Genomic DNA, 18,271 nt, shown 5'->3' with positions numbered 1-18,271 from the left:
ATGAAGTATGTAGTATGTAGTATGCAGTATGTAGTATGCAGTATGCAGTATGTAGTATGTACTATGAAGTATGTAGTATGCAGTATGCAGTATGTAGTATGCAGTATGCAGTATGTAGTATGTAGTATGCAGTATGCAGTATGTAGTATGTACTATGAAGTATGTAGTATGCAGTATGCAGTATGTAGTATGCAGTATGCAGTATGCAGTATGTAGTATGCAGTATGTAGTATGCAGTATGCAGTATGTAGTATGCAGTATGTAGTATGTAGTATGCAGTATGTAGTATGCAGTATGCAGTATGTAGTATGTACTATGCAGTATGCAGTATGTAGTATGTACTATGAAGTATGTAGTATGCAGTATGCAGTATGTAGTATGTACTATGAAGTATGCAGTATGCAGTATGCAGTATGTAGTATGCAGTATGCAGTATGCAGTATGTAGTATGCAGTATGTAGTATGTAGTATGTAGTATGCAGTATGTAGTATGCAGTATGCAGTATGTACTATGAAGTATGCAGTATGCAGTATGCAGTATGTAGTATGCAGTATGCAGTATGTAGTATGCAGTATGCAGTATGTAGTATGCAGTATGCAGTATGTAGTATGCAGTATGTAGTATGTAGTATGTAGTATGCAGTATGCAGTATGTAGTATGTAGTATGCAGTATGTAGTATGTAGTATGCAGTATGTAGTATGCAGTATGTAGTATGCAGTATGTAGTATGCAGTATGCAGTATGTAGTATGCAGTATGCAGTATGTAGTATGCAGTATGTAGTATGCAGTATTTAGTATGCAGTATGCAGTATGCAGTATGTAGTATGTAGTATGCAGTATGTAGTATGCAGTATGCAGTATGTAGTATGCAGTATGCAGTATGTAGTATGAAGTATGCAGTATGTAGTATGCAGTATTTAGTATGCAGTATGCAGTATGCAGTATGTAGTATGCAGTATGTAGTATGCAGTATGCAGTATGTAGTATGCAGTATGTAGTATGCAGTATGCAGTATGTAGTATGTAGTATGCAGTATGTAGTATGTAGTATGCAGTATGCAGTATGTAGTATGCAGTATGCAGTATGTAGTATGCAGTATGTAGAATGCAGTATGTAGTATGCAGTATGTAGTATGTAGTATGCAGTATGCAGTATGTAGTATGCAGTATGTAGTATGTAGTATGCAGTATGTAGTATGTAGTATGCAGTATGTAGTATGTAGTATGCAGTATGTAGTATGCAGTATGTAGTTTGCAGTATGTAGTATGTAGTATGTAGTATGCAGTATGTAGTATGCAGTATGTAGTATGTAGTATGCAGTATGTAGTATGTAGTATGCAGTATGCAGTATGTAGTATGCAGTATGCAGTATGTAGTATGCAGTATGTAGAATGCAGTATGTAGTATGTAGTATGCAGTATGTAGTATGCAGTATGTAGAATGCAGTATGTAGTATGCAGTATGTAGTATGTAGTATGCAGTATGCAGTATGTAGTATGCAGTATGTAGTATGTAGTATGCAGTATGTAGTATGTAGTATGCAGTATGTAGTATGCAGTATGTAGTATGTAGTATGCAGTATGTAGTATGCAGTATGTAGTATGTAGTATGTAGTATGCAGTATGTAGTATGCAGTATGCAGTATGCAGTATGCGGTTTCGAACACAGCCATGAAGTTCAGGATGTCTGCTCTTTCTCTCTGATCTTTATAGATGCTGTTCACAAATGAAGCTGCAGCTCCCCCCGGTGGCCAGCTGTGCTCATGGCACGCTCACCTGCAGCATTTCCTTTGCGGGTCAGGGGAACTTTGCTGGTCTTTCCGTCCTTCTCCCCGAACCAGTAAGACTTGGTGAAGGGGAAGTACCAGGGCCGAGGGATCCCATACTGACCTGAGGGCAAACCCATCGGATCAGAACCAAATCCGGAGACACTGCTGAGGCAGTAAAACGTGATGAAGAGAAGGCCTTACCTGGATATACGGCCTCGATGTACCAGGTGAGGACTCCGTACAGGAAGGAGTCGAAGTACATGACCAGGATGGTGGTCCGGAGGCTGAATTCGTCCTCCTGAAGGGGACTGGACACCAGGTTCTTCCACTGGATGCCGACTCCCTGCTCCTCGAACAGCGCAAAGTACTCGCAGCCGAAGCCGAACGCCACGGGGGACAGGAGGCTCTGCGGGACAGGAGGACACGTGACTCACTGTGGCCAATCACTGCACGGCATCAGACCGACGGTGAGGCGGCGAGGAGGCTCACCGCGAGGACTTTGGTCCCGTAGCCGATGTAGTCCTGCCAGGCCACGCAGAGCACGTAGGGCAGGTAGAGGGTGAAGTAGATGATGCCCCCGCAGGCGGCGGCCAGGTTGGCGCGGGCGAACACCGTGCTGATGAGGAAGCACTGCATGATGGTGACCACGGCGTAGGAGCCCAGGAAGAGGAAGATGACGCCGGGGTCGCTGTAAGGCAGCAGGTTTCCGTTCTGTACGGGACGCAGAGACGCCGGTTTAAGGCCAGACACGGCGGGCAAAAACAGGCATTTTTTAGATTTTGACTTATCCTGCAAGTATTACATACACAAGTATGTTGTGTACCTTTTCTTTTAATTATTTTATTATTATTATTTCCTTTTCCCTTTTAAACCTTAAATTTGATTTGTTTATAATTTAGCTTGTGTATTTTTCTTGTTGTGACTATTATGGATGTGAATGCTGTTATGTTGCAGTATTATACCGATTGTATGTATTGTATTGTATATTATATTGATTGATTTTTATTTGGGGGGGGGGGGTCAAATATCAATAAACATACTGTTAAAAAAAAATGCTGTGTTATTTCAAAGCATAAATTAAAATGTTTATTTCATCCTGATTTATGTGACATTATAATAAAATCACTGTTTTTTTAGGCTATGGACAGTATCAATATCTCAGCCTATGGAGCACCTACTAACACCAAACTTTCCAGTTATATACTTAGCAGTATTCTGAAGATATTTACAGAAGGATTTGTTGATAAATCATTCCTGGCCTGATTTATGTGACATTATAATAAAAACATATGGCGAAAATTGATGTTTTTTGGGCTATGGGCAGCATATTTTGATTTCCTAGGAAATGAAAGCAGATATCCTGAAATCCCTCTGTAATTTTCTTTTCACTTTGTGTGTAAACAAAATGAAAAAAGAATTTTGCACCTGGCTTTATCATATGATCAGATCTATCTTCCAGAAATATATGCAAATGTGTGCATATTTAATGAGATAATGCCTCATTTGCATAATTAAACACACAAATTTCTAAAACTTGTAATACATTTTTTTTCATACTTGTATAAGTCATCAACTGAGGAAGTTTCATGGTGATATCTATTATTTTAAAATATTACCCTGTCCACCTGTAGTGTCCGGCCTTAAAGACACAATGTTCACCACTGAGCTGTTAATGATTCCACAGCAGACACCGGGACACACGCTAACTCTGCGCAGGTTCACTGTGCTCTTATTCTTCTAATCGGGTCCAAACAGAAGCGAAGCTTCGGGGTCACCTTGAGCAGCAGCACCAGCAGTCCGGCGCTGATCAGCAGGGGAATCAGGCTGCTGATGAACCAGCTGAACCACAGGATGCCGTTATCCAGCCCCATGATCCTCATGGTCTCCTTCAGCCGGGCCTCCTTCTCGTACACCACGCTCTTCAGGATGATGGACACCGAGTACATCCAGGCCAGCGTCATGAAGAGCGGCATGGAGCGGCTCATGACCCGCAGGAAGCTGCGACAGACGGGGACACGGGTCAGACCGGGTCGGACCGGGTCGGACCGGGTCGGAACGGGTCAGACCGGGTCAGACCGGGTCAGACCGGGTCGAAACGGGTCAGACCGGGTCGGACCGGGTCGGAACGGGTCAGACCGGGTCGGACCGGGTCGGACCGGGTCGGACCGGGTCGGAACGGGTCGGACCGGGTCGGAACGGGTCAGACCGGGTCAGACCGGGTCGGACCGGGTCAGAACGGGTCGGACCGGGTCCGAACGGGTCGGAACGAGTCGGAACGGGTCGGACCGGGTCGGACCGGGTCGGAACGGGTCGGAACGGGTCGGAACGGGTCGGACCGGGTCGGACCGGGTCCGAACGGGTCGGAACGAGTCGGAACGGGTCGGACAGGGTCGGACCGGGTCGGACCGGGTCGGACCGGGTCGGACCGGGTCAGACCGGGTCGGACCGGGTCGGACCGGGTCGGACCGGGTCGGACCGGGACACATGCTAACTAGGGCTGCACGATAATGGCCAAAACGATTATTTTGAGCAATATTGATATCATGCTTGATTATTTGTTGATTTTAACCAAATTTGAAATGCGACTGCATTGGTTATTTCACGGTGTCTTTGGGAGGTGGTTGGGTACGGTGATGCGCTAAAGAGGCTCGCTTCGATGGATGCCTGAAACGAGTCGGACCGCGTCGGGCAGGACGAGCCGCCGCGAGTCGTCTTACATGTCGTCCACGTAGCAGGGGTACGGCATCTGCTGGATGTACACTCCCGTCTTCTCCTTGGTGCCCGTCACCGCCCTGATGATGCCCTGCTCGATGACATCCTGCAGGTAGGAGAAGCCGCCCCAGATGTACCGCATGTCCTCAAAAGGGTCGGCGCGGGGACCCGGGTCCCAGTACCTGAAGAGGAGGACGGGGAAAAGTTTTGAAATCAAAGTCCCTCTGTGGTCTGTGATGGCGAGCTGCTCAGAACTGGGCTGCAGTTCTGATGTGCATCAGTTTGCTTTGCACGGTTCGTGTGAGAGGTCGGGGTCCTTACGCATCCTTGATCTTGTTGGTCCGCTCCACGTTGTCGATGTCCATGCGGATCTTGTAGTTGAGTTTGGCCGGCAGCTTGGTGGCGTTGGGCAGGATGTCCGGGAACACAATCCCCGCCCAGAACTTCCTGTCCTCCAGCAGCAGCATGGACCGGTTGACCAGGCGCTCCTCGCTGGAGACCGGCTCCAGTTTGTCCAGGTTCACACACTGAAGCACACACAGACACATACGGCCATCAGGTCATCTGATCACTCACCTGAAAACCACCTGACAACAGCGGCGTCAATTCAGCCAAAGTTAAGGTACGGCGAGGTCACTACAGTCACATGACTACAGTATCAATAAATCAATAAATATACAATAATCACCACAAAAGTCTGCGATGTAGCTTATCTGTGTCTCACTCACATAGCCACTAACATAACAATGGACTAGTTTCCGTCTCCCTGTTAGCGTTAGCATTATCATTAGCGGCGGAGGTGCTGAAGTGGACAGCCTCGTTAACAGCCTGAGTCCCGCCTTCACTACCTGGTCCTCCTTCCTCCGCCGCTGGGGCAACGTTGGACCCATCATCATCTGCCCTTTTTTTGGTGATAAATAAATCTAATGTTTTCTGCTTTCTTTTAATGTTTTACATTAATTATCAAACAACAAATCTCACAAACAACATCAGCTTTGACCTCCAGGCTCCGTCATCTCGTGGGAGGGGGGGGGGGGGGGGCTGGGAGATACCACATTTCAAAGGGGAAGATGATACTTAGATCAATTGATTGTGTTGTTCAGAATTTCATTTGTAGTTCATTTATATGTATTAAATAATAGAATAATCAATACAAATTGACATTAATTCCATAAATCCATTTAAAAAAAAAAAAAAGAAAAACAAACATTTACATTTTCCCCAAGAGCCAAGGTGTGGCAGCTGCCGTACCCAATTGACGCCCATGCCTGACAACCATCACTGACCTCCATGAAGCGGGAGATGCTCATGATGGCCTGGTCCGTCTCGTTGAAAACCTGCCTCCAGGTGAGCACGCTGCCCGCTGGGTGCCGGTCATCCGCCTGCTTGGACAAGAAGTCGGCGACTTCTACCACGGTCCAGTCGGTCTTGGCCAGCTGAGCGTGGAACAGGCCGGCGCTGGCGTTGTTCTTCAGTAGGGTCTGAACCACAGATGGGACCAAGTCACACATGTGCAAGTCTCAAGTAAGTCTTTTTCTTGGGCAAGTCAAGTCAAAGTCAAGTCACCTTCTTATTGCAATTTTACCTGCAGAATCTGATCTTAACAAAGTGAAAACACAAAGATATAAGTAACTGTCAGTAAACATCATTGGCCAATGTGTCCAACCTGTCCACCCCGTTTCATATCAAGCTAACGTTAGCTAACTACCGACGAGGCTAACAGGATAATATTAGCTCATTTGACAGCACTTACTGGTCAGAATGGATCTTCAAATGACGAACAAAGTTCAAAGTTATGCTAGATGCTTAACTCTCAAGTCATTCAAGTGCCGAGTCTTTAACTTCCAAATCCGAGTCGAGTCTCAAGTCTTTTATTTTATGTCAAGTCAAGTCACAAGTCATAAAAACAAAAGCAATGGCAGGTGTGTTGGGGGGCTGTTTACCCTGATCAGGTTCATCTGCTGACTGTTCTCCATGAAGTCCCAGACTTTGGGTCTCATCTCCTCCCACATGCCGCCCAGGTCCCTGAACACACCGAGCTCCTGGAAGGTCCGGTTCACCTGAACGCACCACAGACGGAAACACAGCTGAGTCTCTTTCTACACCTTAAGGCTGTGTTCGAAACCGCATACTCCTCCTACTACTGATACTAACTTTAACTTTTTTAAGTTCCCAGATGCATATAGGCAGTATGTAGTATGTAATATGCAGTATGTAGTATGTAGTAGGCAGTGTGTAGTATGTAATATGTAGTATGTAGTATGTACTATGTAATATGCAGTATGTAGTATGTAGTAGGCAGTATGTAGTATGTAATATGTAGTATGTAATATGCAGTATGTAGTATGTAGTAGGCAGTATGTAGTATGTAATATGTAGTATGTAATATGCAGTATGTAGTATGGAGTATGTAGTATGCAATATGCAGTATGTAGTATGTAGTAGGCAGTATGCAGTATGTAGTATGCAGTATGTAGTATGTAGTAGGCAGTATGTAGTATGTAATATGCAGTATGTAGTATGTAGTAGGCAGTATGCAGTATGTAGTAGGCAATATGCAGTATGTAGTAGGCAGTATGCAGTATGTAGTATGCAATATGCAGTATGTAGTAGGCAGTATGTAGTATGTAATATGCAGTATGTAGTATGTAGTAGGCAGTATGCACTATGTAGTATGCAATATGTAGTATGTAGTAGGCAGTATGCAGTATGTAGTATGCAGTAGGCAGTATGTAGTATGCAATATGCAGTATGTAGTATGTAGTATGTAGTATGCAGTATGTAGTATGCAGTATGCAGTATGTAATATGGAGTATGTAGTATGCAGTAGGTAGTATTCAGTATGTAGTATGTAATATGGAGTATGTAGTAGGCAGTATGCAGTATGTAGTATGCAGTATGCAGTATGTAATATGGAGTATGTAGTATGTAGTATGCAGTATGTAGTATGTAATATGGAGTATGTAATATGCAGTATGTAGTATGGAGTATGTAGTATGTAGTAGGCAGTAGGCAGTATGTAGTATACAGTATGTAGTAGGCAGTAGGCAGTATGTAGTATACAGTATGTAGTAGGCAGTAGGCAGTATGTAGTATGTAGTATGTAGTATATAGTATGCAGTATGTAGTAGGCAGTATGTAGTATGTAGTAGGCAGTATGTATTATGTAGTAGGCAGTAGGCAGTATGTAGTATGTAGTATATAGTATGCAGTATGTAGTATGTAGTAGGCAGTATGTAGTATGTAGTAGGCAGTATGTATTATGTAGTAGGCAGTATGTAGTAGGCAGTAGGCAGTATGTAGTATACAGTATGCAGTATATAGTATGCAGTATGTAGTAGGCAGTATGTAGTATGTAGTATGTAGTAGGCAGTAGGCAGTATGCAGTATGTAGTATGTAGTAGGCAGTAGGTAGTAGGCAGTAGGTAGTATATAGTATGTAGTATGCAGTATTTAGTATGCAGTATGTAGTAGGCAGTATGTAGTATGTAGTATGTAGTAGGCAGTATGCAGTATGTAGTATGTAGTATGCAGTATGTAGTAGGCAGTAGGTAGTATATAGTATGTAATATGCAGTATTTAGTATGCAGTATGTAGTAGGCAGTATGTAGTATGTAGTATGTAGTAGGCAGTATGCAGTATGTATTATGTAGTAGGCAGTAAGCAGTATATAGTATGCAGTATGTAGTATGCAGTATGTAATATGTAGTATGTAGTAGGCAGTAGGCAGTATGTAGTATGTAGTAGGCAGTAGGTAGTATGTAGTATGCAGTATGTAGTAGGCAGTAGGTAGTATATAGTATGTAGTATGCAGTATTTAGTATGCAGTATGTAGTAGGCAGTATGTAGTATGTAGTATGCAGTATGTAGTATGTAGTAGGCAGTATGTATTATGTAGTATGTAGTAGGCAGTATGCAGTATGTAGTAGGCAGTATGCAGTATGCAGTGTGTAGTATGCAGTATGTAGTATGCAGTATGTAGTATATAGTATGCAGTATGTAGTATGTAGTATGTAGTAGGCAGTAGGCAGTATGTAGTATGTAATATGTAGTAGGCAGTATGTAGTAGGCAGTAGGCAGTATGTAGTATGTAGTAGGCAGTATGTATTATGTAGTATGTAGTAGGCAGTATGCAGTATGTAGTAGGCAGTATGCAGTATGCAGTATGTAGTATGCAGTATGTAGTATATAGTAGGCAGTATGTAGTATGTAGTAGGCAGTAGGCAGTATGTAGTATGTAGTAGGCAGTATGTAGTAGGCAGTAGGCAGTATGTAGTATGTAGTAGGCAGTATGTAGTATATAGTATGCAGTATGCAGTATATAGTATGCAGTATGTAGTACGTAGTATATTGTATGCAGTATGTAGTATGTAGTAGGCAGTAGGCAGTATGTAGTATATAGTATGCAGTATGTAGTATGTAGTATATAGTATGTAGTATGCAGTATGTAGTATGTAGTATGCAGTATGTAGTATGCAGTATGCAGTAGGCAGTATGTAGTATGCAGTATGTAGTATATAGTAGGCAGTATGTAGTATGTAGTAGGCAGTAGGCAGTATGTAGTATGTAGTAGGCAGTATGTAGTAGGCAGTAGGCAGTATGTAGTATGTAGTAGGCAGTATGTAGTATATAGTATGCAGTATGCAGTATATAGTATGCAGTATGTAGTACGTAGTATATTGTATGCAGTATGTAGTATGTAGTAGGCAGTAGGCAGTATGTAGTATATAGTATGCAGTATGTAGTATGTAGTATATAGTATGTAGTATGCAGTATGCAGTATGCAGTAGGCAGTATGTAGTATGCAGTATGTAGTATGTAGTATATAGTATGCAGTATGTAGTGTATAGTTTTTAGTATGTATTATGCAGTATGTAGTATGTATTATGTGGTATATTGTATGCAGTATGTAGTATGTAGTAGGCAGTGGGCAGTATGTAGTATGTAGTATGCAGTATTTAGTTTGTAGTATATAGTATGCAGTATGTAGTATATAGTATGTAGTATGCAGTATTTAGTATGCAGTATGTAGTATATTGTATGTAGTATGTAGTATGCAGTATGTAGTATGTAGTATGTAGTAGGCAGTATGTAGTATGTAGTATGCAGTATTTAGTATGCAGTATGTAGTATGTAGTATGCAGTATTTAGTATGCAGTATGTAGTATGTAGTATGCAGTATTTAGTATGCAGTATGTAGTATGTAGTATGCAGTATTTAGTATGCAGTATGCAGTATTTAGTATGCAGTATGTAGTATGTAGTAGGCAGTAGGCAGTATGTAGTATGTAGTATGTAGTATGCAGTATTTAGTATGCAGTATGTAGTATGTAGTATGTAGTATGTAGTAGGCAGTATGTAGTATGTAGTATGCAGTATTTAGTATGCAGTATGTAGTATGTAGTATGCAGTATGTAGTATATTGTATGTAGTATGTAGTATGCAGTATGTAGTATGTAGTAGGCAGTAGGCAGTATGTAGTATGTAGTATGCAGTATTTAGTATGCAGTATGTAGTATGCAGTATGCAGTATATTGTAGGCGGTTTCGAACACAGCCTAAGGCTCCCTTTGGAGGTCCACCTGCACAGGTGAACACTTTAGGTCCCGTCTCTTTAAGAGCCCCTCCCACAAAGACCCAGTGTGCTCTGAGTGGTCAGAATGAGAGTGATGTCACACCTCGTGGATGATCCTCTGAGTGGCGGGGGTGTGGGGGGTGTACAGGATCTTCCCCAGCAGCAGCGGCTTCAGAGCCTGCCAGATCATCCGGGACATCGGGTTGGAGTCCATGTTCCTCACCAGGCTGTTGCAGTATGGAGCTGCAACACGTGCACATTCAGAGGTTACACGTGCGCATTCAGAGGTTAAACTCCCACTTTACCCTTTGGGTTAGGGTAGGGTGAGGGTCAGGGTTAGGGTAGAGTTAGGGTTAGAGTGGGTTGGTTGGTTAGGGTCAGGGTAAGGGTAAGGGCAAGGTTAGTGTAGGGTCAGGGTTAGTCTAGGGTCAGGGTTAGTCTAGGGTCAGGGTTAGTGTAGGGTTAGGGTTAGTGTAGGGTTAGGGTTAGTGTAGGGTAGGGTCAGGGTTAGTCTAGGGTCAGGGTTAGTGTAGGGTTAGGGTTAGTGTAGGGTAGGGTCAGGGTTAGTCTAGGGTCAGGGTTAGTGTAGGGTGAGGGTTAGGGTTAGTCTAGGGTCAGGGTTAGTGTAGGGTGAGGGTTAGGGTTAGTGTAGGGTTAGGGTTAGTGTAGGGTTAGGGTTAGTGTAGGGTAGGGTCAGGGTTAGTCTAGGGTCAGGGTTAGTGTAGGGTTAGGGTTAGTGTAGGGTCAGGGTTAGTGTAGGGTCAGGGTTAGTGTAGGGTAGGGTCAGGGTTAGTCTAGGGTCAGGGTTAGTGTAGGGTGAGGGTCAGGGTTAGGGTAGAGTTAGGGTTAGAGTGGATTGGTTGGTTAGGGTCAGGGTCAGAGTAAGGGCAAGGTTAGTGTAGGGTCAGGGTAGGGTCAGGGTAGGGGTTAGGGTTAGGTCAGGGTAGGGACACCCAATCCCCCCAGCAGGACCCTCGGGACTCACTGGAGGAGTTGTCGTAGAGCGCGCCGGCCTCGTCCTCGCTGCTGTTGTGGTTCCCGAACAAAGCCTTGTAGTTGCTGTCCTCGTACCAGTTCAGAGATTTGATCTGCAGGCCGCCGCCCTCGGGGTGGCCGCACACGATCCTGGAGACGGCCTGGTACATGGTGCTGGGGGAGGAGGTGGCGTTCTGCGTGAGGAAGATGATCTCGTTCCGCAGGTCCACCCAGCTCTTCATCCCGGCCAACTGGACTCCAGAGACAAAAGAGACGGTCAGAGAGAGAAGGACGACCTGGAGCAGAACCGGGCCGACAGGTTCTGGAGGAGCAAACTTTCTCCTGACAGGACTTCCTGTTGGAGCCGCCAATCATTTCAACATGACAACCGATGACCTCATCACCTTCTGAGCTGACTTTCTATGAAATATGGACGTTAGTTTCACTTGAGCTTCATAACTAATCAATATTTATCGAACAGATGCTTTTATTAATGTGGGCTTCAGTGTGTCCTCTGACAACGCTTCAACATGCAGCCCCGGAGCTTTGAACCAGCAACTTTCTGACTAAAAGATGGCGGCCTGGTCTCCCTTCTGAGGCTGAAACTGAGAATAACTCTGACAACAGCAGGAAGGTGACCCTCAGCATGTGGCGCCCTCTGGGGGCAACAAGGGTAACTTAAAGGGAAACAGTCAGGGTTGTGCTCGATGGATAATCTAACTGAGCCTGCCCAGAGGGGCCGATTACAGATGCTGACATCCAGCATTAAACCGAGGGGTGGGGGGTGGAAGTCCAGCAGGTAATGTGAGCACCTGTGATGGTGCAGATAAAAAACAGCCTCACTTTCCTCACAGGATGATGATGTCACCGATGACAGACTCATCAGCTGTTCTTCTTCGTGTGATGCAACACAAACACTTCCTCCTCAGTTCAGAAACAGGAGCAGAAAGAAGTGTTGAAAAGCTGAATCTGCAGTTTTCTCTGAGTCACATGTTTGTGGCCTCGGTTCTGTGTGTGATAGCTTCTTAAAACCAGTCTCAACTTTGCTCTACATAACAAACTGTTCTCAGCACAGAACAGCTGCTGGTTACTCTGATCCCCCCCTCGGCGGGACGGGGACAAACGGCGAGCACTTGTTGTTCGCGACCACGCTTTGGGTCTTTGTTCAGCTGGGGAAGCTGCGGGGAAGCTGCCCTCACGTGGACCCAAAGACTCTCAGAGCTGCCGAGGTGAACCCGGCGGCCTCGGTTCTGCTCATACGGACCAACGGGTCCCCTGCTGAGTGACTCTGTGATGTCACATCCTGCCCAGGACTGTGACATCATTAGGGATGGGAACTGATAAGATTTTTACGATTCCAATTCCATTTTTGATTCTGCTTAACGATTCGGTTCTTTGTCGGTTCCCTTATCGATTCTCATTTGGAGAAAAAGGACAACGAACCGGTCGATTAGCATCAACTGTGTTTAGTTTAGAAGTAACACGAGTCGTGACCTCACAAACCCAACAACGGTGAGGTCCACATTGGTCTATCCTGGCCTGGGTAATTTAACTCTTCCTGCTCTGGTGAAAGGAGAAGCTGGAGGTAGAGGTGAACTGGGGGTAGTACCACCAGCCTCTGGCTCTGAGCCAGTCAGGCTCTGTCTCTCATGATTTCATCTAAATGTAATGCCTGAGAAGGCATTCATTTAACCTTAACCGTTACTAACAGCAGCTTTTACAATCAGGCAAATGGTGCTAACATGATAGGCAGTGTTTGTTAGTTAGTTACCTGCAGTGTTAGCCGAGGACATGCTAACGTTGCTAACGTTGCTGGGTTCAGATTCACCAACGTTAGTCCGGAGCGGATCGAAAACGCGACATTCATTCATAGTTATTGCATGTTGGTAGTATTTCCTCCCTTTGGTGAAATATTCACTTTGCAAGTTGCCCTGTTGTCGTCTTTTTTAGGGATGTGTAACCAAACTTTCGAGCGTTTGTACCGCTTGGGCGCCATGTTTACTGTTGGCTGCTGGCTGCGCTGGACTCGCCACGCAACGTTGCGTGGTGACGTCATTCACGCCCACTGGAATCGATAAGGGAATCGTTTGCAAAATAGCCAAACGATTCCAAGGAATTGAAACACTGGGAACCGGTTCTCAACAAGAACCGGTTCTCGTTCAGATCATCACAAAGCTGGTCAGGTGTGCGTCTTACCTCCACGGCCAGCAATCCCAGACTGTCCAGGAGGTTGGTGGCGGCCCTGGCCACCTGCCGGACGGCCTCGGGGTCGGACCTGACGTCTCTCTGAGACACAAACAAACACAGCTTCAGGTTTCAATTCAGTAGAACCACAGTTCCTCTGCAGCTTCGGTCCAAACCCGGTTCTGTTTAACATCAACGCCGTCACCTATGAGCTGCAGCCTGTGGACTGTTCAGAGTTACAGGACAAACACCTGGTGGGAGGTTCTGTAGGACAAACACCAGGTGGGAGGTTCTGTAGGACAAACACCTGGTGGGAGGTTCTGTAGGACAAACACCTGGTGGGAGGTTCTGTAGGACAAACACCAGGTGGGAGGTTCTACAGGACAAACACCAGGTGGGAGGTTCTACAGGACAAACACCTGGTGGGAGGTTCTACAGGACAAACACCAGGTGGGAGGTTCTGCAGGACAAACACCAGGTGGGAGGTTCTACAGGACAAACACCAGGTGGGAGGTTCTACAGGACAAACACCAGGTGGGAGGTTCTGTAGGACAAACACCTGGTGGGAGGTTCTGCAGGACAAACACCAGGTGGGAGGTTCTGTAGGACAAACACCAGGTGGGAGGTTCTGTAGGACAAACACCTGGTGGGAGGTTCTGTAGGACAAACACCAGGTGGGAGGTTCTGTAGGACAAACACCAGGTGGGAGGTTCTATAGGACAAACACCTGGTGGGATGTTCTGCAGGACAAACACCAGGTGGGAGGTTCTGTAGGACAAACACCAGGTGGGAGGTTCTGTAGGACAAACACCAGGTGGGAGGTTCTACAGGACAAACACCAGGTGGGAGGTTCTGTAGGACAAACACCTGGTGGGAGGTTCTGTAGGACAAACACCAGGTGGGAGGTTCTACAGGACAAACACCTGGTGGGAGGTTCTACAGGACAAACACCAGGTGGGAGGTTCTACAGGACAAACACCAGGTGGGAGGTTCTGTAGGACAAACACCAGGTGGGAGGTTCCGTGGGACAAACACCTGGTGGGAGGTTCTACAGGACAAACACCAGGTGGGAGGTTCCGTGGGACAAACACCTGGTGGGAGGTTCTACAGGACAAACACCTGGTGGGAGGTTCTACAGGACAAACACCTGGTGGGAGGTTCTGTAGGACAAACACCTGGTGGGAGGTTCTGTAGGACAAACACCAGGTGGGAGGTTCTGTAGGACAAACACCAGGTGGGAGGTTCTACAGGACAAACACCTGGTGGGAGGTTCTGTAGGACAAACACCTGGTGGGAGGTTCTACAGGACAAACACCAGGTGGGAGGTTCTGTAGGACAAACACCAGGTGGGAGGTTCTATAGGACAAACACCTGGTGGGAGGTTCTATAGGACAAACACCAGGTGGGAGGTTCTGCAGGACAAACACCAGGTGGGAGGTTCTGTAGGACAAACACCTGGTGGGAGGTTCTACAGGACAAACACCTGGTGGGAGGTTCTGCAGGACAAACACCAGATGGGAGGTTCTACAGGACAAACACCTGGTGGGAGTTCCGTGGGACAAACACCTGGTGGGAGGTTCTGTAGGACAAACACCAGGTGGGAGGTTCTACAGGACAAACACCAGGTGGGAGGTTCTGCAGGACAAACACCAGGTGGGATGTTCTACAGGACAAACACCTGGTGGGAGGTTCTGTAGGACAAACACCTGGTGGGAGGTTCTGTAGGACAAACACCTGGTGGGAGGTTCTACAGGACAAACACCAGGTGGGAGGTTCTGCAGGACAAACACCAGGTGGGATGTTCTACAGGACAAACACCTGGTGGGAGGTTCTGTAGGACAAACACCTGGTGGGAGGTTCTGTAGGACAAACACCTGGTGGGAGGTTCTGTAGGACAAACACCAGGTGGGAGGTTCTACAGGACAAACACCTGGTGGGAGGTTCTGTAGGACAAACACCAGGTGGGAGGTTCTACAGGACAAACACCTGGTGGGAGGTTCTACAGGACAAACACCAGGTGGGAGGTTCTACAGGACAAACACCTGGTGGGAGGTTCTGTGGGACAAACACCAGGTGGGAGGTTCTGTAGGACAAACACCAGGTGGGAGGTTCTGTAGGACAAACACCAGGTGGGAGGTTCTACAGGACAAACACCTGGTGGGAGGTTCTACAGGACAAACACCAGGTGGGAGGTTCTACAGGACAAACACCAGGTGGGAGGTTCTACAGGACAAACACCAGGTGGGAGGTTCTGTAGGACAAACACCAGGTGGGAGGTTCTACAGGACAAACACCAGGTGGGAGGTTCTGTAGGACAAACACCAGGTGGGAGGTTCTACAGGACAAACACCAGGTGGGAGGTTCCGTGGGACAAACACCAGGTGGGAGGTTCTACAGGACAAACACCTGGTGGGAGGTTCTACAGGACAAACACCAGGTGGGAGGTTCTACAGGACAAACACCAGGTGGGAGGTTCTACAGGACAAACACCAGGTGGGAGGTTCTGTAGGACAAACACCTGGTGGGAGGTTCTGTAGGACAAACACCAGGTGGGAGGTTCTGCAGGACAAACACCAGGTGGGAGGTTCTACAGGACAAACACCAGGTGGGAGGTTCTGTAGGACAAACACCTGGTGGGAGGTTCTGTAGGACAAACACCAGGTGGGAGGTTCTGTAGGACAAACACCAGGTGGGAGGTTCTGTAGGACAAACACCAGGTGGGAGGTTCTGTAGGACAAACACCAGGTGGGAGGTTCTGCAGGACAAACACCAGGTGGGAGGTTCTACAGGACAAACACCAGGTGGGAGGTTCTGTAGGACAAACACCTGGTGGGAGGTTCTGTAGGACAAACACCTGGTGGGAGGTTCTACAGGACAAACACCTGGTGGGAGGTTCTACAGGACAAACACCAGGTGGGAGGTTCTACAGGACAAACACCAGGTGGGAGGTTCTACAGGACAAACACCTGGTGGGAGGTTCTGTAGGACAAACACCTGGTGGGAGGTTCTGTAGGACAAACACCTGGTGGGAGGTTCTGTAGGACAAACACCAGGTGGGAGGTTCTGTAGGACAAACACCTGGTGGGAGGTTCTACAGGACAAACACCTGGTGCGAGGTTCTGTAGGACAAACACCTGGTGGGAGGTTCTACAGGACAAACACCTGGTGGGAGGTTCTGTAGGACAAACACCTGGTGGGAGGTTCTGTAGGACAAACACCAGGTGGGAGGTTCTACAGGACAAACACCAGGTGGGAGGTTCTACAGGACAAACACCAGGTGGGAGGTTCTACAGGACAAACACCAGGTGGGAGGTTCTGTAGGACAAACACCAGGTGGGAGGTTCTACAGGACAAACACCTGGTGGGAGGTTCTGTAGGACAAACACCTAGTGGGAGGTTCTACAGGACAAACACCTGGTGGGAGGTTCTACAGGACAAACACCAGGTGGGAGGTTCCGTGGGACAAACACCTGGTGGGAGGTTCTGTAGGACAAACACCTAGTGGGAGGTTCTACAGGACAAACACCAGGTGGGAGGTTCTACAGGACAAACACCAGGTGGGAGGTTCTACAGGACAAACACCAGGTGGGAGGTTCTACAGGACAAACACCTGGTGGGAGGTTCTACAGGACAAACACCTGGTGGGAGGTTCTGTAGGACAAACACCTGGTGGGAGGTTCTGTAGGACAAACACCAGGTGGGAGGTTCTGTAGGACAAACACCTGGTGGGAGGTTCTACAGGACAAACACCTGGTGGGAGGTTCTGTAGGACAAACACCTGGTGGGAGGTTCTACAGGACAAACACCAGGTGGGAGGTTCTATAGGACAAACACCTGGTGGGAGGTTCTATAGGACAAACACCAGGTGGGAGGTTCTGCAGGACAAACACCAGGTGGGAGGTTCTGTAGGACAAACACCTGGTGGGAGGTTCTACAGGACAAACACCTGGTGGGAGGTTCTGCAGGACAAACACCAGATGGGAGGTTCTACAGGACAAACACCTGGTGGGAGTTCCGTGGGACAAACACCTGGTGGGAGGTTCTGTAGGACAAACACCTGGTGGGAGGTTCTGTAGGACAAACACCAGGTGGGAGGTTCTACAGGACAAACACCTGGTGGGAGGTTCTACAGGACAAACACCAGGTGGGAGGTTCTACAGGACAAACACCTGGTGGGAGGTTCTGTGGGACAAACACCAGGTGGGAGGTTCTGTAGGACAAACACCAGGTGGGAGGTTCTGTAGGACAAACACCAGGTGGGAGGTTCTACAGGACAAACACCAGGTGGGAGGTTCTATAGGACAAACACCAGGTGGGAGGTTCTGTAGGACAAACACCAGGTGGGAGGTTCTGTAGGACAAACACCAGGTGGGAGGTTCTGTAGGACAAACACCTGGTGGGAGGTTCTACAGGACAAACACCTGGTGGGAGGTTCTACAGGACAAACACCAGGTGGGAGGTTCCGTGGGACAAACACCTGGTGGGAGGTTCTACAGGACAAACACCTGGTGGGAGGTTCTACAGGACAAACACCAGGTGGGAGGTTCTACAGGACAAACACCAGGTGGGAGGTTCTACAGGACAAACACCAGGTGGGAGGTTCTGTAGGACAAACACCTGGTGGGAGGTTCTGTAGGACAAACACCAGGTGGGAGGTTCTACAGGACAAACACCAGGTGGGAGGTTCTGTAGGACAAACACCTGGTGGGAGGTTCTGTAGGACAAACACCAGGTGGGAGGTTCTACAGGACAAACACCAGGTGGGAGGTTCTACAGGACAAACACCTGGTGGGAGGTTCTACAGGACAAACACCTGGTGGGAGGTTCTGTAGGACAAACACCTGGTGGGAGGTTCTACAGGACAAACACCAGGTGGGAGGTTCTGTAGGACAAACACCAGGTGGGAGGTTCTGTAGGACAAACACCTGGTGGGAGGTTCTACAGGACAAACACCAGGTGGGAGGTTCTACAGGACAAACACCAGGTGGGAGGTTCTACAGGACAAACACCAGGTGGGAGGTTCTACAGGACAAACACCAGGTGGGAGGTTCTACAGG

General features: G+C 47.3%; 1 protein-coding gene across 2 annotated transcripts in view; it reads right to left on the bottom strand.

The window, feature by feature from the left end:
• The window catches only part of LOC142398067 (phospholipid-transporting ATPase ABCA1-like), an 84,136-nt gene that overhangs the window by 31,542 nt on the left and 34,323 nt on the right, over positions 1 to 18,271 (bottom strand). For both annotated transcript variants that reach the window (XM_075482037.1, XM_075482038.1), the window contains exons 8-18: positions 13,227 to 13,316; positions 11,041 to 11,281; positions 10,159 to 10,298; positions 6,426 to 6,542; positions 5,769 to 5,963; positions 4,804 to 5,009; positions 4,488 to 4,664; positions 3,546 to 3,768; positions 2,260 to 2,481; positions 1,972 to 2,176; positions 1,778 to 1,891 (exon numbers count right to left, since the gene is read on the bottom strand). In XM_075482037.1, the coding sequence (XP_075338152.1) occupies positions 1,778 to 1,891; positions 1,972 to 2,176; positions 2,260 to 2,481; positions 3,546 to 3,768; positions 4,488 to 4,664; positions 4,804 to 5,009; positions 5,769 to 5,963; positions 6,426 to 6,542; positions 10,159 to 10,298; positions 11,041 to 11,281; positions 13,227 to 13,316 (1,930 nt within the window). The remainder of the gene's footprint in view (positions 1 to 1,777; positions 1,892 to 1,971; positions 2,177 to 2,259; positions 2,482 to 3,545; positions 3,769 to 4,487; positions 4,665 to 4,803; positions 5,010 to 5,768; positions 5,964 to 6,425; positions 6,543 to 10,158; positions 10,299 to 11,040; positions 11,282 to 13,226; positions 13,317 to 18,271) is intronic.

Source organism: Odontesthes bonariensis, chromosome 13 (genome assembly GCF_027942865.1).
Source record: "Odontesthes bonariensis isolate fOdoBon6 chromosome 13, fOdoBon6.hap1, whole genome shotgun sequence".
Lineage (NCBI taxonomy): Eukaryota > Metazoa > Chordata > Actinopteri > Atheriniformes > Atherinopsidae > Odontesthes > Odontesthes bonariensis.
This window is presented reverse-complemented; position numbering and strand designations above follow the sequence as displayed.